General features: G+C 41.2%; 1 protein-coding gene across 1 annotated transcript; it reads left to right on the top strand.

Moving 5' to 3' along the window:
* The first annotated feature begins 865 nt into the window (after positions 1–865).
* LOC134540298 (uncharacterized) lies at positions 866–26,706 on the top strand. The gene is made up of 4 exons (XM_063382956.1): positions 866–1,082; positions 5,383–5,602; positions 18,720–18,958; positions 23,601–26,706. The coding sequence occupies exons 1-4, from the start codon at positions 884–886 to the stop codon at positions 23,846–23,848; spliced, it is 906 nt and encodes a 301-aa protein (XP_063239026.1). The 5' UTR covers positions 866–883; the 3' UTR covers positions 23,849–26,706.
* Positions 26,707–26,847: the final 141 nt, after the last annotated feature.

Raw genomic sequence — 26,847 nt, 5'->3', positions numbered from 1 at the left:
CAATACCAGACGAAATTGTCTCTTCTCGCAGAGGTGATAATCGATAAGCAGAAACAGGATAAAGTGATAACATAAAAAAACACACTATAATCATGCATATAATACATGGGGAAAAGTAGAATAAAAAAAACCCCACCAAATATTCGACTTTATATACAATGAGATTATACACGCAAAAAATTGGTTGCCATTAAAGTCGGTTTACGGATGATAGTTTAACGTGACAACGTTATAACAAAACATTGATGAAATGATTGCATACTTTTATGAATGAAATTGAATCATTTTTATTGAATTATCACTATTTCTTATGGATACAAAGAAGGAGTGAAATGAAATCTACAGTTTAATTGATAAATTTACTTTCATTTGCACTCATTAATTCAAATATATGTTTATTACTTTAACGAAGAGATTGTTTTATCTAAAACTTTCATACGTGTTTGCTATTTAACTTCTTCCAATCTGTGTTATTCTGTTAAGGATAGGACGACGATGGGAAAAGTAGGAAACGAATGGTAGTGTTTCAAGTTTTAATGTGCCTCGAAAAAAAGTCTAATCGTTGGGTTGTTCCAATCGAGAGGAAGAGAGATGGATGCGAAGAAAGTTTACAATGAGCGTAACGGGACAATGAGTCGTCCTTTTCCGTGCGTGCAGCCGGCGTTCATCGATTTACTAGACGTTGTCACGTCAAAAAGGTTAATGAAGGACGTGGACAATGAATAAGTACACCGCGGAGCTGGGAGGCTCCCCCCGGGTGGAAAGTCGTCCTGGCTGGCGTGACGGCAGCAGCTGGGAGGTCACCAGGAGTGGAGGGGGGGGGGGGGGGCCGAGCGGACAAGCACAGACCTGAGCGCCACTCTGCTCTCGACCACGGGACGCGATGGACCGCCTGCTGACCGCCGTCGCCGTGGCCCTGCTGCTGCTGTGCCTGGGAGCCGCAGGGGAGGAGGACAAGTACACCACGCGCTACGACAGCATCGACATCGAGGCGATCCTGAGGAGCGACCGGCTGCTCAACAGCTACGTGACCTGCGTGCTGACGGGCCGCGCCTGCTCGCCGGAGGGCAAGCTGCTCAGGGGTGAGTCGTCGGCCAAGTAGGTCGCAACAGCCGGAGCGCGCGCCACGGAGGTCGCAACACCCGGAGCGCGCGCCATGGAGGTCGCGATTTTTTTTTTTGACGTGACAACGTCTGATAAATCGATGAACGCCGGCTGCACGCACGAAAAAAAAAGTCCCATAACGCACATTATCCCGTTACGCTGTGTCCCGTTACGCCGCATCTATCTCTCTTCCACTCGATTGGAACAACCATCTATTTGACTTTTTTCGAGGCACATCAAAACTTGAAACACTCCCATTCGTTTCCTACTTTTCCTATCATCGTCCTATCCGTAACAGAATAACACAGATTGGAAGAAGTTAAATAGCAAACATGTATAACAGTTATAGCTAAAATAATCTCTTCGTTAAAGTAATAAACATATTTGAATTAATGAATGCAGAAAAAAGAAAATGTATCAATTAAATTGTAGATTTCATTTCACTCCTTCTTTGTATCCATACAAAATGGTGATAATTGAATAAAAAATGATTCAATTTTATTCATAAAAGTATGCAATTATTTCATCAATGTTTTGGTATGATGTTGTCACGTCAAACTATCGTCCGTAAACCGACTTTACAGACACATTGACGACAGCAAATAATTACACGGTAGGCTTCCTACGACAAGACAGTTGCGACGTTCTTGGAACCGAGTTCTTTTCCCGTCATCAGGCACAGACGATCTCCCCCGGTGCGATAATCACTGAAAGAACGTAAACTATTCGCACGGAGAGAATTCACGAGGGTGTCCGACCTTCCCGCGTCTCAAAAGGCAAGAAGGTTTTTTTTTTGCTGATAATTTGCCACGTACTTGTGTTTTCCCGACCGTGTCTGCAAAAGCAGCATCGCGATTATTCTTTGCGTGGCGCTAATTTTACGTCCCCTGTCCTTGGGCTTTGCGAAACGTCGTGTAGCCTGACTCTCCTTTCTCTCTCTCTCTCTCTCTCTCTCTCTCTCTCTCTATCTCTCTCTCTATCTCTAAGTACATTGCACAAGTACAACACATCTCGACGTTACGTCTCGACACAAACCATCATCAGGCTGTCAATAAGAATAACAAAACAACAACAATTACAATAACAACAACAAACAGAAATCCCTGAGATCTTCCTTGCTTCATCAGGTCTTTCGCAATTTTTTTCCCTTCACTTCTCATAACATGTAATGATGCTAATACGGGTTGCCTTGGCCTCTCCTTTTTGTTCTTCCCTTAATACCTCCAATTAGCTATGAAATTGCGTATCTGTTTTCTTATGCCACATAAAGCCCAGTTCTACCCAGTGTATGCTGGTCCAACAAGGGATGAAAAAAATTGTCGTGTAATAAATTCTGTCTTGGATGAGAGAGATACTTGCCCAAAACATGTTTTACTTCCATAGATTTCAACTATTATCCTTTTTTATTATTTTTCTATACTTCCTATCACTGCCACAATCACGACGTAGCCTACTTAAGAATTCTTCAACATCGCGACAAAACTGTTTACAATGTTTAAATTATTCCTGTAAACTATGAAGGAAAAAAAGTGATGTTTTCTTACACAGAACTACGGGGCACCATCACAGATCGAATTTAGCCTTGCATTCGACGAAATGCTCAAACATACCTGGCACAACAGCACTACAACAAAGACTTAATATAAAAATACAAAATACAAGACACTGTTACGCCCAGTTGCACCATTCTGCTATTCGATCTGCGATCCAATGATCTTAGTCCATAAATGATCTGGCGATCATTCTACTGAAAGTTGCGCCAACACATACTGGGAATACAAGATCTTAGCCTGATTGAACTATAGTTCGTACACATTTCCAATCCATTACAACAGGTAGCAGCAGTGTCGAATAATTGTGAGGTGCATTTCTATTGGCGGGCTGGAACGACACGAGTCACTACAATCGATTGTAACACGACGAGCATATGCCCTGCTACAAGATAGCAGCACGTATGGTCTATGCCTTATCTTTCGAATTTTAATAACTGAAAACTGATAGGTAGGTACTGGTATTTAAAAGTTAATACAAAACGAAAGTCGGAAATATGAATAGGTATTGATTTAAATTAAAATTAAATTTCTGATTTTCCGGCTTTTGTGATCGCTACGGAATATTTTGCTAAAATTAAAATATTTCCTAGAAAATATCTTATTCAGACAATGAACTCTTTTGCGTCAACCTTATTTTGTTTTATTATTTATAACAGACAATTGATATCACCAAAATACATTTTGCAAGTTATATAAATGTGTATATATATATTAGCGAGTATAAGAAATGTTTTGGTACACAAGTTCAAGCATAAAATACTGCGAAACGTGTGATGTATCGTAAAAAAAAAAATCAAGGATAGCCACTGCTGATTCGAAAATCTAGAGCGCTGTGGCCTCAGATTCCAAGGCTGCTTAATAAAGCCTTGGCTTGGGGGTCTGCAGGTACTACTTGGCGAATCACTAAAACGACGGAATATCCAGTGGCGTCAGCAGTGAAGCAGTACTCAAGACGATGAAGTTCAGGATTTTTTTTTCTTAATAATTAGTCTTTATTTACTTTCTAGATGTTGTCTTTGTATCAAGCGCAATTCCGCGGGCGAAATTCTGTGTCACGTAATGTGTCCCAAATTGTACAGTTCTCAGAAGTAGTCCCAATTGGTACCCAGTTCCCAACTTACACTTGCAAACCAACAAATGGTTCTTTTTTTTTTTTACGTGACAACATCTAATAAATCGATGAACGCAGGCTGCACGCCGGAAAAAGTGTCCCGTTACGCTCATTGTGCGCTTGCGCCGCATCTATCTCTCTTCCACTCGATTGGAACAACCATCGATTTGACTTTTTTCGAGGCACATTAAAACTTGAAACACTCCCGCATTCGTTTCCTACTTTTCACATCGTCGTCCTATAGTCTACTTAACAGAATAACACGGATAGAAGAAGTTAAATAGCAAACATGTATAAAAAGTTATAGTTAAAACAATCTCTTCGTTAAAGTAATAAACGTATTTGAATTAATGAGTGCAGATAAAAGTAAATTTATCAATTAAATTGTAGATTTCATTTCACTCCTTCTTTGTATCCATACAAAATAGTGATAATTCAATAAAAATGATTCAATTTTATTCATTAAGTATGCAACAATTTCTTCAATTTTTTGTTATGACGTTGTCACGTTAAACTATCGTCCGTAAACCGACTTTACAGACAACCAATTTTTTTTTACGTACACCGACAGTTACGTGAAGATGTTTAAAAGCTGCGTTGTCAAAAAAAAAATAGTTGCAAAAGTACAAGTCGACCATTGGAAATATTTTAGAGAACTGTCAACTCTGATGCAAGTTAAATTGGAACAGACTATATCCGCAAATGATCACACCAAAGTAACTTGACTATGTATGGAACTGTTGAGTCTAGCGTGGAGCGTAGACAATCCACGAGATGATATTGGCTCTACGGATATTATTTTACTTTTTTTAACTTTATAAATGTCAAATACATATGTCCTGAGTATTTTTTTTTGACGTGATAACGTCTTATAAATCGATGAACACCGGCTGCACGCACGAAAAAAATTGTCATGTTCCGCCTGAGCCGAAAGTGCAAGAACCTGCCAACCACCGTGCGAGAAAATCTTCTGTAATATCAAAAAACAGGTTAGGGCGGGCTTTTTTTAACTAATTAGTCGTGATTATATTTAAACAAATAATTTAAATTGAATTTTCAAAAAAAAATGTAAATAATATTTGAAAATTAAAAAGTAAGCAATTTTTCATCAATGTTTTCTTATGAATAGGGACCGGAAAAATTCGCGGGTTCAATGCCCTGTAGGATGAACTCCATAGTTCTACGTATACTCGGCCAAATACCACCCACTCATTGGCTGCTGTCTTGTGAGACGTCCCAACGTAGCAGCCTGTGATTCGATAAAGCTTTGGTTGAGTCTTGGGTGTTTCTAATTGGCCCAGAGTCATCGGGGTGAGTTGCGAGCCAATGGCAGAGGCAGCACTGAGGTACCTATAACTATTTGTATTTTATGTTATCGCGAAATGAATTCGCGAATTTTTCCGGTCTCTACTTATGACGACGTTATCTCGTAAAATTGTCGTCTGTTAACCGACTTTACAGACAACCCCCCTTTTTTTTGAAGATGTTAATTTCAAAAGTTTGAAGCTATATCTAGAGGCAGCGCTGCTTCGAGGCTACCAGCCGTGGCAGAGGCAGAGGGATGGTGCCGGTGGTAGCAGTGACGTTTGTTGACGCCGGTGTCCGTGCTTGCAGAGCTGCTGCCGGACGCGCTGCAGACGGACTGCGCCAAGTGCTCGGACGTGCAGAAGAAGCAGGCGGGCAAGGTCCTCGCGCACCTGCTGCAGTTCAAGCGGCCCGTCTTCGACAAGCTCATGGCGCAGTTCGACCCCGACGGCTCCTTCCGCAAGCGCTACGGTTTCCTCGAGGATGACGACGACTACGTGGAGGAGGAGGAGGCCCAGGCCGCCACGTGAACCACCTCTGCTTCTTTACCTGCATCTCCTCCTCTCTCTCTACCTCCTTCCCGACCTCTCTCTCCTTTAGTTATATTTCATACTCTCTCCCTTCATCCCCTCCTCTCACCAGCCCTATTCCACCCCCTTCTCTCTAACTCATCACTCTCTGCCCCCCACTCACTTACTCTCTCCCTCCTTCACACCTTCTCTCTCCTTCTTTATTTATATTTCATTCTCTCTCCCTTCATCCCCTCCTCTCACCAGCCCTATTCCACCCCCCTCTCTCTCACTCATCACTCTCTGCCCCCCACTCACTTACTCTCTCCCTCCTTCACACCTTCTCTCTCCTTCTTTATTTATATTTCATTCTCTCTCCCTTCATCCCCTCCTCACACCAGCCCTATTCCACCCCCTCTCTCTCACTCATCACTCTCTGCCCCCCACTCACTTACTCTCTCCCTCCTTCACACCTTCTCTCTCCTTCTTTATTTATATTTCATACTCTCTCCCTTCATCCCCTCCTCTCACCAGCCCTCTTCTACCCCCTTCTCTCTAACTCATCACTCTCTGCCCCCCACTCACTTACTCTCTCCCTCCTTCACACCTTCTCTCTCCTTCTTTATTTATATTTCATTCTCTCTCCCTTCATCCCCTCCTCTCACCAGCCCTATTCCACCCCCTCTCTCTCACTCATCTTTCTCTGCCCCTTTGCCCAACGCCATTCCTCACTCCCTCCCTCTCCTCCTCACTCTTCCTGCTCCTCTCGCTCCCTCTTTCTCTCTTCCTTTCTCCCCTCCTTATCTCCCTCTTCCCACCTCTCTTCCCAATTCTTCCCCTCAGCTCTCTCTCATTATTCATCTTTCTCTGCCCATCTGCTTGCCCCATCAGGCCATCACTCACTCCCTTTACCCCCTCTCCATCCTTCTCTTCCTCTCCCACTCTCTCTCTTCCTCCCTCCCTCCTTCTCTTTCACCGTTCGTTTAGCTCTGCTTCAGCCCAGAGCTCAGTGCACAGACTCTACATGTTACATGGGACTAAAGGAAAAATGCTGTGATGACTGGCGGGCTCCTTCTCCCAAGATTTTTTTTTAAATAAGGGATGGACCAATAAAAATCTCTAAATACCATACTATAGTTAGTATTATAAATATTTGATTTCCGAGAAAATTGATTCGAAAATATATACCTATATTTAAGGAAGGAAAATTAAAAAAAAATTAAATTATTCACTAACGCCTTTGCAGTTGACAACCTGGACACCATAATCAGTTCCACAGAAGCTATCAAATAAGTTGTTATGTACGTCGCCAGCTAAAGTGTTCTCAGGATACATGTTCAGCGCAGTTGGTAACATCTGTGACACACAAAAAAAACAAACAATTATTTTACACCCTAAACATATTGACATGATTGTTTTCAAACAAATATTTAATGGGTTGAATGTTTCTTTAAAACTTAAGTTAGTGTGTTATTGCTCTTATATTATTTTATTCCTGACTGTTGAGATTTAAAATCAGATTCGAGGCGTCCTTAAGAATCTAATTCAATATTCATATTTTTTTTAAAAAGTGGATCCGAACACATCACTGTTTTTGATTAATCATTAAGGGTATTTTAATTGTGCAAATAAAACTATTTCTATATCTCAAACCCTAGAATGAATTTATTTGTGTTTCTTTCTCACGATGCATATCGATGTATATTTATGGTACATTCTTGCTGAAAAAAATGCCAATAGAATGTTATAGGTGCTGGATTGTGATATATACATACATAATACATATATATATATATATGTATTATGTATATTAACAAGTTGATATAAATGTCATATTCTTTCAATCCTTATAGAAAAGATAAATATTAAGAAACCAAAATACCTTACCGAAAACCTCACAACCTGTAATACAAGGACAATGATAAGCTGGTCTGATGGCACTAAATAACTGTACTTGTAACACACGGAACTATTAAAACAATGGCTTAGAAGGATCTGTGAGCATACTGGTATTAAAGTTTGGTTGCTGCTACAGTGTACACCCATCAACCAGCGATTCTGTTGGCTTTTTTCTATTCTCATTTTTCTGTGCACTTTTCTTCCCTGATTGTTATTGACTTGTAAAAACCAAATCATTGAAGCCAATCATAAGTAGCCCTACATGTGCATCAAATTACAACTGTACATTTTTATTGGCTGCTGGCGTCTTAAAAATTTTACGTGTGCGTATTTATGGTTCCTGTATGCATGGTTATAGAATATGCACAGGTAGTGCGGAGTATATCATGCAGTCTGGTAACATTTGAGACGGTAAGGCACTTTATAATGCACTAATTATTCTTGCTGTTTGCTGTACGTACACAAATGAAAAATTTGTATGCAAAAAAATTACTCTGTAAATATAAAATATAGAAACAAGCAAAATCACGTTAATATAACCAGTCACCAGTCTTCCTTAAGGGCAAGCATTTTTCGCGAAAAACTTGTATCTGATTTGTACATTATACATGTCTATTCATTGGCTGCCGGACCAAATGCACTGCAGTGGTCATTAACAGGGGCCTGAAAAATTCGCGGTTTCAATTACCTCCAGGATAGTCTACAGTCGGGGCAAATAACGGCCAGTTCGTTGGCTGCTGACTTGTGAGACGTCTCAACTGGGAGACTCGTGATTCGTCACTTCTTCGGTTGAGGGCCTCCCATTGGCCCAGAGTCGCCCAGACGAACAGTGAACCAATAGCGAGAGCAGCTTAGAGGTATACGTGTATGTGAATTTCAGACTATCGCGAAATGCAAATACTTAATTGTACCAATATGCAACTTCTGCTATTGGTTCACTGTTGACCTGGAGGACTGCGGGCCAACTATAGGCCCTCAGTCGAAGCAGTATCGAATCACGAGTCTCCCAGTTGAGACGTCTCACAAGTCGGCAGCCAATGAACAGGTGACGTTTGCCCGGGTGTGCACAGTATCGTGGAGTCTATCCTGAAGGTCGTTGAATACGAGAAATTTTTCGGGCTCTACTTCTGCCGTACGCCGAGAGCTAGGATGTTCACGCATTGGAACACCGGAACCTTGGAAAAGCAACCAAATAGGCCTGGAAGGTGAACTTGTTCTACGAGTGAACTCCTTCTCTCAGACAGGAAGTGAACTTGGCGTGGTCACACGAGGCCGCGACTCCATTTCCGGGACTTTCTTCAAGGTCAACCGGAGCTCCCGTCATTAACTTACCTGTAAGCGCCGCCCAGACAGTAATTTTCTTTCACATTTACAAAAGATTCCTTTGGAAATCAGTTGCTAATAAATATTTTCATAACACTACAAGAAATACATTGTAATTTTGTACAACACACGGTTATGGTTAGAGACATTATTAGTAGTGAACTGGAAAAATTCGCGGATCCATTTTGCGAAAGCCTAAAATTCAAATAGTTACATCGCAGTGCTGTGTGTGTGACATTTGACCGAGTGTACGTAGAACTATAAAGTTCTTCCTAGAGGTCATTGAACCCGCTAAATATTCCTGTCCCTAATTATTATGTATAGGTAGAGACCTGTAAAATTCGCGATTTCAAATCCCTAAAGGATAGACTCCATGATCCTCTACGCACTCGTGCAAATTACATCTACTGATTGGTAGAGACATGCAAAATTCGCGGATTCATTTCGCGATAGGCTAGCATCAAAACAACTATACCTTCGTACCGCTTCTGCGATTGGCCCACATTTTATCTGGGAAACTGTGAGCCAATGGGAAACACTAAACCAAGAACGTGCCGAATTACGGACAGCCTAGTTGAGACGTCTCACGCGTCAGTAGCCAATGAACAGGTGTCATTTACGCGAGTATTTAAAGGACTGTGGAGTCTATCCTAGAGGTCAATGAATCCGCGAATTTTGCAGGTCTCTACTGATTGGTTACCGACTCGTAACACCTGTTGACTGGAATAATAGTGATTCGCTAATTCTTCTGTTAAAGATTTTTCATTGGCCCAGAGTCCTTCAGATAAACTGTGGCCCAAGCACTGAAGCAAAATAATGTCAAAAGTATTTGGACTCTATCCTATCGCAAAATGAATCCGCGAATTTTACAGATCTCTAGGTATAGGAAACAGAATTCTCTTCGGCTAAAAATAATATATTTAAGTATGCGAGCACTAAGTTGTACTATTGCGCAAGTATGCAAGTACATAAGTGTACAAGTATGCGAATGTGCAAGTGTGCAAATGATCAAGTATGCAAATGCGAATGTGCAATTATGCAAGTGTGAAAGTAAGTTCGTAAGTGTATAAGTATGCGAATGTTAAAGTGTGCAAGTGTTTTTCAATTGTTTTTATGACCAGTGAAGGGGTGATCACCCTAAATGTATATCTACTACTAATATACCGAGTCTCATCCCGAAGTGCCATCCCATGTCAATAGTATATATATGTATATATATAATAGTATGTCCTGCGGCCGGGTCCAGGGTGTGGTGCCGTGAAGCCGTTGTACGCCATCTTGGATTTGGTACGCCAAGAGGAAGACATCTTCGCTAGTGGATACCACACATAACTTAGAAACACACAAATTAGAACAGTCATAACTTAGAACCCTCTAAAAAATCTACGTAACTCAGAACTGTCATAAGTTAGAACGATCATACATAACTTAGAAACACGCAACGCAGAACCACACAACTTAGAAACTTCGTAACGTAGAAAGTCATAACTTAGAACTATCACAACTTAGAAACACACAACTTAGAGCTGTCATAACTTAGAAACACGTAACTTGAAAAAACACGCAACGTAGAACCACACAACTTAGAAACACACATCTTAGAACAGGCATAACTTAGAATATTCTAACTTGTGTGTTTCTAAGTCGTGACAGCACCCCTTCGCTAGTGACGGCGATTGCAGCTCGCACGCAATTGTAACAGACAGTCGAGCCGACAGACAAACACTGCGATAGTGGGGCGAGTCAGTGGGACCAAGTTGACAAAACAGATTCCTTGTTTTGGCAAGCACGGATCAGAGGACAGCATAAACAATAACTGTTTGTGGAGTGCCAACGCGAGTTTGCGTGATAAACGCGCGAACGAAAAAAAAAAAAAAAAAAAAAAAAAAAAACAACTCAGAGAGGCTTATTTGGTCTGGCTGATCAGAACATGTGTCCGTCCAAAAAGATCTGTCCATTTCGTCCCATTTCCCTTCCTTCAGTCTGGATTACTGCGCCATTTTTTACTCACTAGAATTTCACTTTCTCGGTTTTAACAGCTGAGTATGTAAACAACTCTGGAACTGACAAAAATAAATAATTAACATTTTCTCTTTTTAATTCATACCAAACAACCGTCTCAAAAATTAACGCAAATGCGATCTGGATCATTCTGCACTGAGATAAAAATTATACCTGTAGAAAACAAATTTCGCTACCTAATACCCACAATATATGAGTCGTTTTAGTAACACGCAGCTGTTCCCGAAGCAGATAGAAATGCTGTGAACTGTAAAATAAAATGCTATTTAAAACATAAATAATTATTTAGCTGGTTTCGGAGTGTTGATACTGCTACCTTGTAAACCGTTTACAAGACTGCTTTTTAACCGGTACCTTGTAAATCGGTTACAAAACTTATTCATTGTCCTTTCCGTATTTATTTTTGCTCAGTGAGTATATTAAATCATTGATGTTTACGATTTAATGTTCCAACCTCCATACTGGCGCTCATGTTTGTAGCGTAAATCGGGCGCACATTGTCCCGTTACACTGTCCCGTTACGCTCATTGTACGCTTGCGTCGCATCTATCTCTCTTCCACTCGATTGGAAAAACCATCGATTTGACTTTTTCGAGGCACATTAAACTTGAAACACTCCCATTCGTTTCCTACTTTTCCTATCATCGTCCTATCCTTAACAGAATAACACAGATTGGAAGAAGTTAATTAGCAAACATGTATAAAAGTTATAGTTAAAATAATCTCTTCGTTAAAGTAATAAACATATTTGAATTAATGAGTGCAAATAAAATTAAATGTATCAATTAGATCGTAGATTACATTTCACTCCTTTTTATCCATACAAAATAGTGATAATTCAATAAAAATGATTCAATTTTATTCATAAAAGTACGCAATCATTTCATCAATGTTTTGTTATGACGATGTCACGTTAAACTATCGTCCGTAACCCGACTTTACAGACAACCAATTTTTTTGTGTAAATGCCAAATCTGTACATTCGCCCCCACATTTGTCATAAATGAAGAAACCGATGAAAACGTGTATAGCGCTCTGCATGAGGCGTGTGGTCGAATGTAACCCCGTGCAGTCGACCTGGGTTTATGAACTACGCAAGAAAAACACAAGAAACGACAACGCAAGAATCGGCCAACTGTCAACTTCTTGCGTTTCGACCAGCGTCTCCGCCTTCCACGTTTGAAGTGCAGTGTTCCGAAAACTTTTTTAAAAGACTCGAGACGTTAAGCACGATGTTGTTTTCGCTATGCACATCACGTTTTCACTTGTTAAAACTTCCGCAAACTGAAAAAAAAATAACACTTTTAGATAAAATTAATGTTAATGTCAAATGTTTTCATGATGAGCATGAACTAACAAACAAACCCTGGGGGGGGGGGGGGGGGAATGTTGTTTTCCACTGTTATACAATTTCAGTTGCAGTGTGATGTCTTCAGACTCTCGTGTTTTGTAAATGATCGTGATTTTACTTTGTTTGTTGCGTTTTGCGTTATTTCGGCGTTGCGTCCCTTGCTTAGTTTATAAATCTGGCCCAAGAAATAAAATGAAGGAGGGAGGAAATAGGCGAATTTTGGGAATAATTCATTAAAAGGTGAATTTTTGGTAAGTTTTAGATCACTATGAGATCTACGAACCCTTAAATATGAGAATCGCAGCATCTATCTTCCGCTGTATCTCCGTAACCTAAATTTTCCAGTAAGATAAACTTTTTTGAGTCCTTCTTGTTGTCAAATTATCTAAGATTAAGTTTATATTTAAATAATTTGAAACACTAATGGTTTTGCCATAATTTTAGGAAATAAGTGAAACAACGGATTTCTGTCTCCCATTTCATTAATTTATACGTGTAGTTTTAAGGCACTCAATAATTCAGAAATATGGCCCAGATAAAAGTTTTAGCACGTTTCAAATGCATTACAATGATAACCAATTCATCATTCAACCGATTTATCACGGCAGTAGAGTAAGGGTGAATCTACATGTATGAATTCGTCACTACGATATTAACTGGCTTTAATATATATTTTATGTTGATAAAAATACTGTAAAAATTGAATTTTAGTCCTTCGTTGCACCACTAACAGAGGTTTAGAACATGCAGGGGCACACAGTGTTGGGGGTCTTTTAGAAAGTAAAATATAAACAAAAATGTGAATGAAAACATGTGAATGTACTTTTATTTAGTGACTTTATTGGTCACTGTGTTTAGCTTCATAAAAAGGGGAGTTGTCTGTAAAGGCGGTTTACGGACGATAATTTTACGTGATAACGTCCTAAGAAAACATTGATGAAAAATTGCATACTTTTATAAATTTAATTATTATCACTGAATTATCATTATTTTGTATAATACAAAGAAGGAGTTAATTGAAAATTACAATTTTTTCATTGAATACTAAATAAAAGCAGTTGACTTTTTATACGATCCTTTATATGAGATAATCTTTTTTTAGTCAAAACTGTAACATAACCTATTATTACCGCACTCGCCGACCGATGCTACTTTTTTTTAATAATCAAAGAACAAATATATGAAATTATATCGCTAATCAAATTCTTGAAATACAAGAATTAATTACTTTTTTTGCGGCAATTCTTATTGTAATAAACAATGTAAACCACATTAACTTTTCACTTCACTTTATAAACAGTTGACAAAACAGTTCACGTGTAGGTTGTGTGCTGCCGCTGTCTCTCTTCTACTCGGACGCATCGGCCGATGGAGTGGAAGAGAGATAGATGCGTCACAAGCCGATCGTGCCTCTCTGTTGCTTGTTCCGCGCTCTCGCTTGCACGCTCGGCTCAGGCGGAACGTGACAATGCGTCATGCATGCTTTTTCGTGCGTGCAGCCGGCGTTCATCGATTTATAAGACGTTATCACGTCAAAAAATATAATATTAGAGCAGGAAATAGCAGTATATAAATGTATTTACTACGTATGGTGCTGGTTTATAACTGTTTGAATTTTAGCATATCGTGAATTGAATCCGCGATTTTTTCAGGTCTCTACTAATAATCTGCTATTCAAACAGGGTAAACTCACGTGCTAAAAAAAAGTTAATGAATCTTAACCGGGCCCTGGTGATGGTTGGGCCCCGGGGGATTTTGGTTCCCTATCCCCCCTCTTTTTCTATTCCCACCTCACATACACTCACACATTCACATTCTCTCATGTTCACACACTCTCACATATTCTCACACACCTACACACTCTTATCATATCTCACACTAATTTTCTCTCACTCACATTTCTTCACTATCTCTCACTCTCACGTACACCATCTCATTATCTCACTTTCCATCCAACTCTCACCCCGTATATCACTCACTCTCTCACTTAATCTCGTTCACTGTCCATCTCACCCTCTCTAACATTATACATCACTTTCTCTCTCACTGTCTCTCACGCACTCACACACACACACACACCTAGGTATACACTTTCGCATCCATTCTCACACTTTCTCACACCCAATGTCCATCTCACCCTCTTTCACGCTGTATATTACTCTTATTATCAGTAGAGACCTGAAAAATTCGCGGGTTCATTTCGCGATAGGATAGAATCCAAATACATTTGCCTTTCTTGCTGCTTCAGTGATTGGGCCACAGTTTATCTGAAGGACTCTGGACCAATGAAAAACGTTCGACAGAAGAAGTATCGAATCACAAGCTTCCCAGTTAACACGTGTCACGAGTTAGTAGCCAATCAGCAGGTGTAATCTGCACAAGTACATAGAGGATCATGGAGTCTATCCTAGAGGTCATTGAAAACGCGAATTTTTCCGGTTCCTAAATATCATTTATAGAGGCCGGTAAAATTCGCAGATTCATTTCGCGATAGTCTGAAATTCATTACACGTATACCTTTAAGCTGCTCTTGCTATTGGCTCACTGTTGGTCTGGGCGACTCTGGGCCAATGAGAAACCCCTCAACCGAAGAAGTGACGAATCTCGGGGCAATACCAGTTGAGACGACTCACAAGTCAGCAGCCAAACGAACTGGCCGTTATTTGCCCCGAGTGTACAGAGGACTGTGTACACTATCCTGGAGATAATCGAAACCCGCGAATTTTTCAGGTCCCTAATCATGAGGGACTGGAAAAATTCGCGGTTTCAATGACCACTAGGATCGACTCCACGATTCTCTATGTACTCGGGCAACTATCACCTGGTCATTGGCTACCGACTCGGGACACCTGTCTACTGCGATTCTTATGATTCGATACTTCCTTTTGTCGAGTGTTTGCCATTGGCTTAAGAGTCCTTCAAGGTAAATTGCGGTCCAATCACAGACGCGGCATTAAGCCAAACGAGTTTGGATTCCAGCCGGTCTCGATAGGAATCCGCGAATTTTTCCGGTCTCTGCTAATCATTTACTTTCATCTTCGCTCTCTCTCGCTCACTCTCACCTTTGAATATATATATATACTTTATAGAAGTTGCGAGTGGATAGGATTTACTCCACGTTTTTCAGAAGCGCATGATGAGCTGTTTGGGAACTATCACCGCTGCAGTGCGCTGCCGTAACGCCCTGTATCGTCTTGGGTTGTTATTTACACGTTAGAGCGCAGCACTGTCACCCGCTGTCATTCCCCGTACCCCCCGCCCAGCATTCGCTGCAGCTCAAGGTCGTTCAGCGGGGAGGGGGAAGGGGTGTTTGAAGAGTTCGACACTTGTCCGCTAGGGACCACCACGAGTCGATGCCCCTAGAGATGGTGGCGATTGCGGCGGTGAATTAACCAACTACCTCAAAACCGTATTGGAAATTTTAACCTGGGCCGGCGACTTCTATACAGTATATATATATATATTCAAAGCTCTCACCTCCTCGGGCCTGACTCCCGGCACTTCGGTGCTTCTGAGAACTGTCGCACTCGACACCGACTGTGCGACGGCGCGCACGCCGAGGGGTCGGGTTGCGGGCCATTGTTGGGTTATCAACTGGCCGGGGAGGGGGGGTGGGGTGGACGCGGAACGCCCTGCAAGTCACGTATGGCCCGCGCGGGCAGGCACGCGCGTCGGCGCCCGTCCGGGCTATTTAGGCGCAGTCGCGCGCGCCCGGCTCCACTCCAGAGAACTCCACTGTCACCCGGGTCGACTCCGGAGGACTCCACACCAGACCCGCTGGACTCCGGAGGACTCCTCAATCACCCGGCTCGACTCCAGAGAACTCCTCAGCTGCCCGGCTGGACTCCGGAGGACTCCAGTCACCCGTATCGACTCCCAGAGAACTCCTCAATCACCCGGCTCGACTGCAGAGAACTTCATAGCAGACCATCTCGACTTCAGAAGACTCCACAGACGCCCGTATCGACTCCAGAGGACGCCACAGTAGACCTTCTCGACTCCAGAGTACCTCACAGTAGACCGGCCGGACTCCGGAGTACTCCACAGTAGACCATCTCGACTCCAGAGGACCCCACAGTAGACCTTCTCGACTCCAGAAGACCCCACAGTAGACCGGCTCGCCACATCTCCGGTGGGGGCGACAGGATTCTACCCTCGTACCAGGTACCGGATACGTTTCCACGCCGGTCTGCATTAGACACTCGCAAATCTCGCGTTGGAAACTGGAAGGAGGCTCAAATGCTTTCAATCATGCGCTTCAGCCGCGTTGTGGGGACAGGCGTCTCGCGAAAAATTAAAATAAATCTAGACTGCAACATGGTATGCCCTTGCTAGCTGTTTCTTCCTTGTCTGCGAGAGATGTCATTGCCCGGTTTGATCGGGCCATTAAGGATGCGTTGGCCTCTGCAGTGGATCGTTGTGATTGGTTGACCAATCACGAAACAAAAACGACGCTACAGTGTTTTAACTTTTAGCTCGTCTCAAAATCTTTTCCCGGAAAAAAATACGTAGGGAGTTATGACTTGAGACCGGAAAAATTCGCGGATTCATTTCGTAATAGGCTGAAATTCAAACATGTGTATAATTCTGCTGGTTCTGCTATTGGCTCGCGGTTTAACTGGAGCTTTCTGGGCCAATGATAGACTATCGACAAAAGAAGCGTCGAATTACAAACTACCCAGTGGAGACGACTCACAATTTAGTAACCAATGAACACACGTGTTTACTTGAGAAGTGCAGAGGATAATGGAGGCTATCCTAAAGGTAATTGAATCCGCGAATTTTTCCGGTCCCTAGTTATGACATGCCCGATAGTTCAAAATCTTTACAAAATTAAAAAAAAAAACAGTCACGGGAAATTCGGCCGTAAGGTGAAATTTGGCAGCAGCCTGAGAGCCACGACCCCCGACTTATTATTGAGGTTCATCCTGCTAACGGAAAATAAAGCGAAATTCGCTGGTCTCTGCTCATATCGTCAACTTTGTTAACACATATGTGTTGCCACAAGGAACACGTTATTATTAAGAGACCTGTAAAATTGGCGATTTCAAATCCCTAAAGGATAGACTCCATGATACTCTATGCACTCGTGCAAATTACATCTGCTGATTGGTTACCGACTCGTAACACCTGTTAACTGGAATGATCGTGATTCCCTAATTCTTCTGTTAAAGATTTTTCATTGGCCCAGAGTCCTTCAGATAAACTGTGGCCCAATAACTGAAGCAAAACAATGTCAAAAGTATTTGGACTCTATCCTATCGCGAAATGAATCCGCGAATTTTACAGGTCTCTAGTTATTTTTTTTTTTTTCGCGAAAATATTTTGTGACTTGAGGTGTGTTAAAACACTGTGGCATCGGCTCCGTTTCGTGATTGGTCGAGTTTCCCTCAGTTATGACACGCAAACAGCGGCAATGACCATAGCCACTGATTTTTCGCGTAAAGATTTTAAGTAGTTTACCAATAATTAATGGCCAGTTGTAAAATATTCGATTATATTTCCCAAGGTTTAAAAAAAAAAAGATTGTATTGATCACCAATCAATATTTAACAATTTTCGTAAGCGTGTCTATGTAGATACAGTATTTTAAAAAACCCATAGCCGTATGTTATAAAAAATTTGTCGTAGTTTTCTTGTAATATGACAATTTTTTTTCCCTTGGCAATTGGTTTCCAATGGAATCTTTTGTAAAAGATAAAACAATGTTTTCTGTACGTGTGCATCACCACTGTATCAGTTTTATTTTTCTTAGACCATAAAATAATATTTTTGACAGTATTATTACAATTGTCACTCTGAAAGGAAAAAAAAAAAATATTATACCACCAATCAAATGAGAAAGTATTTGTAGCAGTCGGTTTTCTTTTAATAAAAGGATTCCATAAAATTATGTAATATGCTCAAACACAGCTAAAACTTTTAATACTAAATTATATATATAATTTTGTTTTGCAAAAACGGTTGAATCTAAGATGGCTTCTTTGAGTTACGTTTCTTTAAATATTGATCAAATTGTGCTCTTGATAAAATAAAACAAGGAAATGTACTTCCGAAATTCTCATTCAAATATTAATTTTTTAAAAATAAAAATATATTTTGTATATTTATGAAATATTTAATTGCATTATAAAGTTGTGTCCAACACTTGAGTGAAACATCTGGTACCAGAGCACACTGAAAACAAGGACAGAGCTAACAGCAGATATCGTGCGTTGGAAAGAAAGAGCAGGTATCCATTAATATAGAGACCGGAAAAATTCGCGGATTCATTCAGACGACATGCAGAAATGCAAATAATTGTACCTTCATGCCACTCCTGCTATTGGTTTACTGTTGACCTGGAGGACTGCGGGCCAACTATAGACCCTCAGTCGAAGCAGTATCGAATCACGAGTCTCCCAGTTGATACGCCTCACGAGTCAGTAGCTAATGAACAGGTGACGTTTGCCCGGGTGTGCACGGGATCGTGGAGTCTATCCTGGAGGTCGTTGAATACGGGTCTCTATGTGTCCATTGGAACGCACGCTGCGGTCTAACAGCGCGGCAGTGTGTGGTAGCGCCGCGCCAGCCATGGAGACGACGTGGCGGCCGCTGCTGCTGCTGCTGCTGGCGGTGGTTGCCGGAAGGTCGCTGGCCGGCGGGCAGGAGGGCAGCTACCCGGAGGTACCGGACAACCTCAACCTGCCGGCCCTCGTGCGGAACGAGCGCATGGTCGCCATGTACGAGAAGTGCCTCATGGGCGAGGGCCGCTGCACGCACCACGGCGAGATGCTCAAGGGTGAGTGAGCCTCCTCCCGACCAATGGCGGCCTCGGGAGGGGCTATCGCGCAGAGAAAGGTCGCAGTTGCAAAAAAAAAAAAATTAAAGTGGTATATTGGAATATTATTAACAAATACCAGGGTTTCAAATACAGAACCTTGGTAGCTCCGTGCAATGCTTGATGAGATAAAAGTTTAACATATTAAATTAAGTGTTTAAGTAAACATAAATGTACACTAATCAATAAAATTAGTCTCGGGAGGGGCTATCGCCCCCACCGCCCCCCCCCCCTTCTGGAGCCGCGCTTGGCCTCCCGAGTCCGTTTCCAAACCCGGTTTGTCTAAAGCTAATTTATCCTAAGCTGATTTGTCTAAAAAAAAAGTTTTGTCCAAAGCCGGTTTTTCTAAAGCCGTTTCGTCCAAAACCATCTTAACTAAAGCTATTTTATCCTAGTCTGATCTGTCTAAAAAAGGTTTTGTCCAAAGCCATTTTGTCCAAAGCCAGTTTGTCTAACGCCATTTTTTTCCAAAGCTTGTTTGTCTAAAGCCGTTTTGTTCAGAGCCAGCTTGTCTAAAAAATATTTTATCCTAAACTGATTTGTCTAAAAAAAGTTTTTGTCCAAAGCCGGTTTGTCTAAAGCTATTTTATCCTAAGCTGATTTGTCTAAAAAAAGTTTTTGTCCAAAGCCGGTTTGTCTAAATCTAATTTACAACTACGCTGATTTGTCTAAAAAAAATGTTTTGTCCAAAGATGGTTTGTCTAAAACCGTTTTGTCTAAAGCCAGTATGTCTAGACCCATTTTGCCTAGCGTTTGTGTAAATAGTGGCCTGTGTCTGAAGTCTGTTTATCTAAATATGTTTTTCCTACAGTAGGGTTACGTTAAAAGAATTGTGCCTGAATTATGTTTACCTAATAACGTTTTGCTCATGTTAGTTTATCTAAATCGTTGCGTCTGACATCGGTTTACCCGAAGACGGTTTACCTAAAGTAGTGTCTAAAGACTTTGTTCCTAAAAAAAAGTTGGTTTATTCACAGTCGTTTTGCCTAAAGATGTTTTACCTGACATGATTTTAAAGGGGAGAGATAGCAACAGTTTGACGCCATATTGATTTAAGCAGTTTATAGACCATTAAACTTTTTAGCTTTTTATTTTAACATTCGTTAATGCAGAGATTACACATAGAGATATTTAAAGACTATAAAATATTGTCTTATTAACAGTAGAATTACAGTTGATAAAATAAAATTTCAACTTAAACGTCAATTACTTCGCAGGATAAACTATTGGGAGCAGCTAGTCACTATTAACTTCAGTCATTCCTTTAATTAACATACTATCCTTTAACGAAGCCAAAGATTAAAAATCAAACTGTACAAAACTGTTATATACTAAAATCTGTTGTTACCAAGATGGCATAATATAATAACCCTCTTCAGTGGAATCCTCTTCCAAAAGACGTTATTTTTTTCAGGTGTTTTTTTTTTCTAGTCATAGGTAGGGACACCTGTATTTCGCGAATACATTTCGTGCCAAGGTATTTTACAAAACACTGTAGATTTTTTCTTGTAATTATTGGCTGTGGTCGGTGAAGGCTGTTTTCCCGCACTTGACGGGGCCAATGAGGACTTACCTAGTTACCATACTGCTGCACGCCCGCAATTCGCCAAACCTCTAAGAAAAAAAAGCTACATTTATGTGTGAAATAGCCTGACACTAGATGTATCCGCGAAATACAGGTATCCTTAGTCATAGGAGTGATTGAAAAAATAATTTCCAGTCGTGTTGCTGGCGATCGCAGAACAATTTGTCGTGGTTACAGATACTTGCACAACGTGCGTGCGGCGTGGTTCAGCCCTCCTCTGTCACGTACTGGTTGCCCGCTGTCCGATTAGACTCTACGTGGCTCTTAATTGTTCTCGTGCCGTCCATAGCACGTTTTTGCGTCCCGACAATGATTGGGCGGACGATTCCGCGTGATTTCTGGCCAGTTCACAGCCCTTTTTTTGGGGATTGGTTGATGTCGTTCGCGGAACTTAACGCAGTTTAACTCCTTCACTCTATAGGTAGGGCCATGCATACTTCGCGAAAAGATTCCGAGATCAGTTATAAGTTAAAACACTGTAGCATCGTCTGTGTTTCGTGATTGGGTGAATTTCTTTCAGGCGCATGTCGATTGTTACAACACCAATCACAGTAATTGAGTGCGGAAGCAAACGCGTCCTGTGTGGCTCGGTCAAATAAGGCAACGACTTCTTCGCAGACGGCCGCCAATCACAAGGAAGAAACCGCTGTTGCGGGTGTACCTTGTTGCAGTCTAATATACGTTAAGATTTATTCGCGAAAAATGCCTGCCCCTATCTATAGGTAGAGACCGGAAAAATTCGCGGTTTCATTTCGTGATAGGCTGAAATTCAAACATGTGTACAATTCTGCTGGTTCTGCTATTGGCTCGCATGTTTAACTGGAGCTCTCTGGGCCAATGAGAGACTATCGACCAAAGAAGCGTCGAATCACGAGCTACCCAGTGGAGACGCCTCACAATTTAGTACCCAATGAACACGCGTGTTTACTTGAGATGTGCAAAGGCTAATGGAGGCTATCCTAGAGGTCATTGAATCCGCGTATTTTTCCGGTCCCTATCTATAGGAAATTACAGTGAAATAACGGACTTTCGCAACGAAGAATGTCCCAAAAATTTTGGAACCAAGCGATTTCCGTGGTTCCAGAAATTTTTCATCTTCGTGCGAAATCTGAGGATCCCCTCTCTCGCGTTACGTGATCCATTGCGAACAAGCACGTGTGTAAACAAGAAAGAGTTTACTTTTGAACTTATCAAAAGTTTTTAAAGAAATTATTTTAAAATTCCAAAAAATAATTCTTGTAAGATAAATTTCGTATATAAAGTGAGCGCTTGTGTAAGTTTGCAAAATATTTTGTTCTGCCTATGTTCTCGTAATTTTAATACGAAAATTTTTTCCAACCAACGTTGATTTAGCTGTTCTGTGATAAAACGCATTCTACCCTCTTGTTTATAACACGCGTCCTTAGAAGACTGCGTAAGAGTTAAACAGTTGCGTGGATGATGAACCTTGGATTCTATCAGTATTGTTACGAACGCAGACAGGACCGCGACGAGCGCCAGGTTTCGGGGCTGGCTGGCGGCCCCGCACGGCCACTTTATGAAACTAATGCAAGGTTATATTTTATATATGTATTTATTCCTCAGTTATTATACATTTGCAAGTGTTTACAATCGTCCAAAATTCCTACCGCTTGTAATTAAATTTGAAGTGACCAGATGCACTCACGTACAAAGAAGCTTGCTTTGTTGAGTGCTAAATTTCCTGGTTAATTAAGTGAATATTGTTAGGGACTGGAAAAATTCGCGTATTCAACGACCTCCAGGATAGACACCACGATCCTGTGCACACTCGGGCAAACGTCACCTGTTCATTGGCTGCTGACTTGTGAGGCGTCTCAGCTGGGAGACTCGTGATTCGATACTGCTTTGACTGAGGGCCTATAGTTGGCCCGCAGTCCTCCAGGTCAACAGTGAACCAACAGCAGGAGTTGCACGAAGGTAAAATTGTTTGCATTTCAGCCTGTCGCGAAATAATCCGCGAATTTTTCCGGTCTCTAAAATATTGTTAACAAAGTGTAAAACAAGGGGGGAGGAATAAGTTATTATTAGAGACCGGAAAAATTCGCGAATTCATTTCGCGATAGGCTAAAATACAAATCGTTATACCTCAGTGCTGCCTCTGCCATTGGGCCAATCCTGAGAAACATCCGACCGAAGCTTTATACGAATCACAGGCTGCTACGCTGTAACGTCTCACAAGACAGCAGCCAAATGAGCGGGTGTGGCATTTGACCGAGTGTACGTAGAATTATGGAGTTCATCCTACAGGTAACTGAACACGCGAATTTTTCCGGTCCCTAGTTATCTATACTAATATTATAAAGCCGAAGAGTTTGTTTGTTTGTTTGAACGCGCTAATCTCTGGAACCACTGGTCCGATTTGAAAAATTCTTTCAGTGTTGGATAGTAAATTTATCGAGGAAGGCTATAGGCTTTATAATATTATCAATAACATTAGGGATCCTTACTAAAAGTCCAATTTAGAATCAAATGCGTTGGAGGGCGTTAGATACAACATGCAGTACACGTACGAAGTGCGTGTTGACAATGCCGCAGGCGCTAGAAGTGTATTTCCTATTGCCCATTAACATTGTTGCCACGCACTAGATGCCTTATAATTCTTAATTTTCCCATACAAGTAAAAAAAAAAAAAAACACCCGTGTGATATTAACAACGAAGCAATCAGTACCCTCATAAGAGTTCAATTTTTAGTATTTAAATACTTTTTTTATCACTTTAAATCGCAAACCTAAACTATTGTTGTTTTTTTCCTCTCTCTCTCTCTCTCTCTGTGTTTAATTTGTTTTTTCTTTTTATTTTACTAGAATTTATTTTTTTTTATTAATTTTCATTTTTCGGACCATCAATATTTTTCCTCTCTCGTTACAATTCTGACAAGGACTTGTTATGATTGTTGTCGTCCGGTCAGAAGCGCGTGTTCTCACGACTTCCTCGACGCGCCGCGGTGGAGACGCGACGGGTGACGGGGGGTGTGTGTGTGTGTCTGTGGTCCGCAGAGCACCTGGTGGACGCGCTGCAGAACGGCTGCGCCAAGTGCACCCCGAAGCAGAAGGCCTCGGCCGAGGAGGTGATCCGCATCCTGGCGACGGAGCGCAAGCAGGTGTGGCAGCGCCTCTGCTCCAAGTACGACCCCGACGGCGACTACATGAGGAAGTACGCCCGCGAGATGGCGGCCGTCACCGAGGGGGCGGGTCCGGGGAGCGGGGCGGAGGGGCAGGCCGACGTAATGTCGCAGCATTCATAGAGACCTATAAAATTCGCGATTTCAAATCCCTAAAGGATAGACTCCATGATCCTCTATTCACTCGTGTGCAAATTACATCTGCTGATCGGTTACCGACTCGTATAACACCTGTTGTTGACTGGAATGATCGTGATTCGCTATATTCTTCTGTTAAAGATTTTTCCATTGGCCCAGAGTCCTTCCGATAAACTGTGGCCCAATCACTGAAGCAAAATAATGTCAAAAGTATTTGGACTCTATCCTATCGCGAAATGAATCCGCGAATTTTACAGGTCTCTAAGCATTGATAAAGGGACAAAAAAAATTCGCGTATTCCAACGACCTCTAGGATAGACCCCGTGATGCCAGTGGCGTAGCCAGGATTTGTGTATGGGGGGAGTATTAAGAAGCATGGTCCTCACCCCCCCCCCCTGGCCCATATTAAAGCGGAGGTGGTCTGGGGGTCCTCCCCCGGGAAAAATTTGGATTTTAAGGTGTAAAATAGTGCTATTTTAGCAGTTTTCGGTTCTTAAATTTAAATATTGTAATGGTAAAATTTTTATTAATTTTAATATGAAATTTGTTTGAGTGATGAATAAGAAATTAATTAAAGATTTTGCGCTTAGGGGGGGGGGGGATTTTGAACCCCTAAAACCCCCCCTGGCTACGCCCCTGCCATGATCCTCTATGTACTTGTGCTGTTTACACCTGCTGATTGGCCACTAACTCGTGACGCGTGTAAAACCGGGAAGCTTGTGATTCGATACTTCTTCTGTCGAACGTTTTTTCATTTGGTCCAGAGTCCTTCAGATAAACTGTGTGGCCCGATCACTGAAGCGGCAAGAAAGGCAAATGTATTTGGATTCTAGGCTATCGCGAAATGAACCCCGCGAATTTTTTCAGGTCTCTAATGTATTGATCAGGGAACTGAAAAATTTCGCGGGTTTCGATGACCTCCACGATAGTCTACACAGTCCTCTGTACACTCGGGCAAATAACGGCCAGTTCGTTTTGGCTGCTGACTTGTGAGTCGTCTCAACTGGTTTTGCCCCGAGATTCGTCACTTCTTTTGGTTAGAGGGTTTTCTCATTGGCCCAGAGTCGCCCAGACGAACAGTGGAGCCAATAGCAAGAGCAGTGTATGAATTTCAGACTATCGCGAGATGAATCTGCGAATTTTTCAGGTCTCTAAGTATTAATAATGTTCGCAGGCTTTCACGGCCATTGTCTGAAGTAGCTTGGCTTCTGGGTTGTAGCCACGACCATTGGCGAATGATTCACCGATGTTTCGGTAGACATTGCAGTCGCCATCAGCAGTATATAAATGCTCCCTGATGATGGCGGCTGCAATGTCAACCGAAACGTCGGTGAATTATTTGCCAAGGACACGGCTACAACCCAGAAGGCAAGCAACTTATTTACACAATATTAGTTGGACGCTACAACAGTTAGCTATTTGAAAAAGCTGAACCCTCTAACAGTTCGGCAACCCAACAAGCGTATGCTTGAACAGTTTGACTTTCCAATAGTTAGATATTCTAATGGGTGGACACTCGAACAGTTATATATTTGAAATTTTTGAACTCTCGAACAGTTTTTTGGCATTTAAACAATTGGGTATTCAAACACTTGGAGCTTTCTAACCGTAAAAAATCTCAACATTTCAACATGTTAACCGTTGGAAATTTCAACTGTCGTACATTCTGACAGCTGAACATTCCAAAAGTTGAACATTTGAACAGTTTGGAATCCAACAACAATATTTGGAAATCAACAGTTGGGCATTCCAACCGTTCATAAATATAATAGTTCTACATATAAAAACTTTGAACATTCTGATAGGTAGACCCACAAAAAAACTATTGGGCATTCCCACAGTTGGAAATTCAACCAGATTGATATTCCCACAGTTTAAAATGCCATATTTGACCAGTCCCAACATTGGAACATTTCAGTAGTTGGACATTCTGGAACAGTAGTGCATTACAACAGCTGAACATTCTAAGAGCTGGGTGCCCGAACGTCAGACTTTCCAACTGTTATACATTCCATCAATTGGACACTCGAAATCGGCAATCGAATTCTCGTTAGTAACATTCAACGTCAGGTGGCATAACAATTCACCCAATATGCGCGAGTTTTCCATTTAGTATTCCTGTACACACGTACTTTTGTTAAAATACAATTTTACAGACATTATATATTTTTTTTGTTTTTATTGAGATTAATGGACGCAGTTATGTAGTGAAGAATAAAACACAACCCACCCCCCCCCCCCTTGATTCCGGTTCTTCCGGCTTTTCACAAAGCCTTGTAAATAAAATGTTAACTTACATCATAGCCGCATAGTTTGGGGTCATTATTTTCCACAGTGATTCTTTTTTCCAAGTAATTGACGAGTATTAAATTTAATTTTGGCCAAAAACCCAAGTTTAAGAAATTGCAGTTAGTTTCTCATTGCATAACTGCGTCTAATTAACGTTCGATTTTATGCTAAACACCTCACACACCCAGAGAGTCGAATCCAGTACTCCAGTACTCCTCGCGCCAAAATCGAAACTCCAACTCCGCTACCAAAGTTGAATCTCGAAGCTCAAATAATGTCTCTCTTTTATATATCGTCAAATATAATACGTTTAGTATTTATCACTGTTTTATGCAATAGCGTTTCGTTAATGTCTTAAAGTTTTAAATTTATATTAAAAATTAGACTCAGAGGACAGGTTTTGGACTATTCATGTACCATCCTAAATTTAATAGATTTAAGCATTCACAGAAGTGATATATTTCACAATAGAGGTAGTAAATTACATATTAAAAATATATTATATACCTTGTTATGATGTATGTATTTATGTAATAAATTATTAATTTGTTGTACCTCTATGTATTTCATTACCCAAACAATAATCATTCCCGAATGTTTCCATTTCAATGAAAAATCCCTTATCTCACAATGAAAAACTTGCTTTTTTTTTTTTATGCTTCCAATGGAATAAAGAGCCATCTTTTTGAAGTAAT

This window comes from Bacillus rossius, chromosome 16, assembly GCF_032445375.1.
Source record: "Bacillus rossius redtenbacheri isolate Brsri chromosome 16, Brsri_v3, whole genome shotgun sequence".
In the NCBI taxonomy this organism is placed as follows: Eukaryota; Metazoa; Arthropoda; class Insecta; order Phasmatodea; family Bacillidae; genus Bacillus; species Bacillus rossius.
The sequence above is the reverse complement of the archived record's forward strand: the minus strand, read 5'-3'. Positions and strand labels throughout refer to the sequence as shown.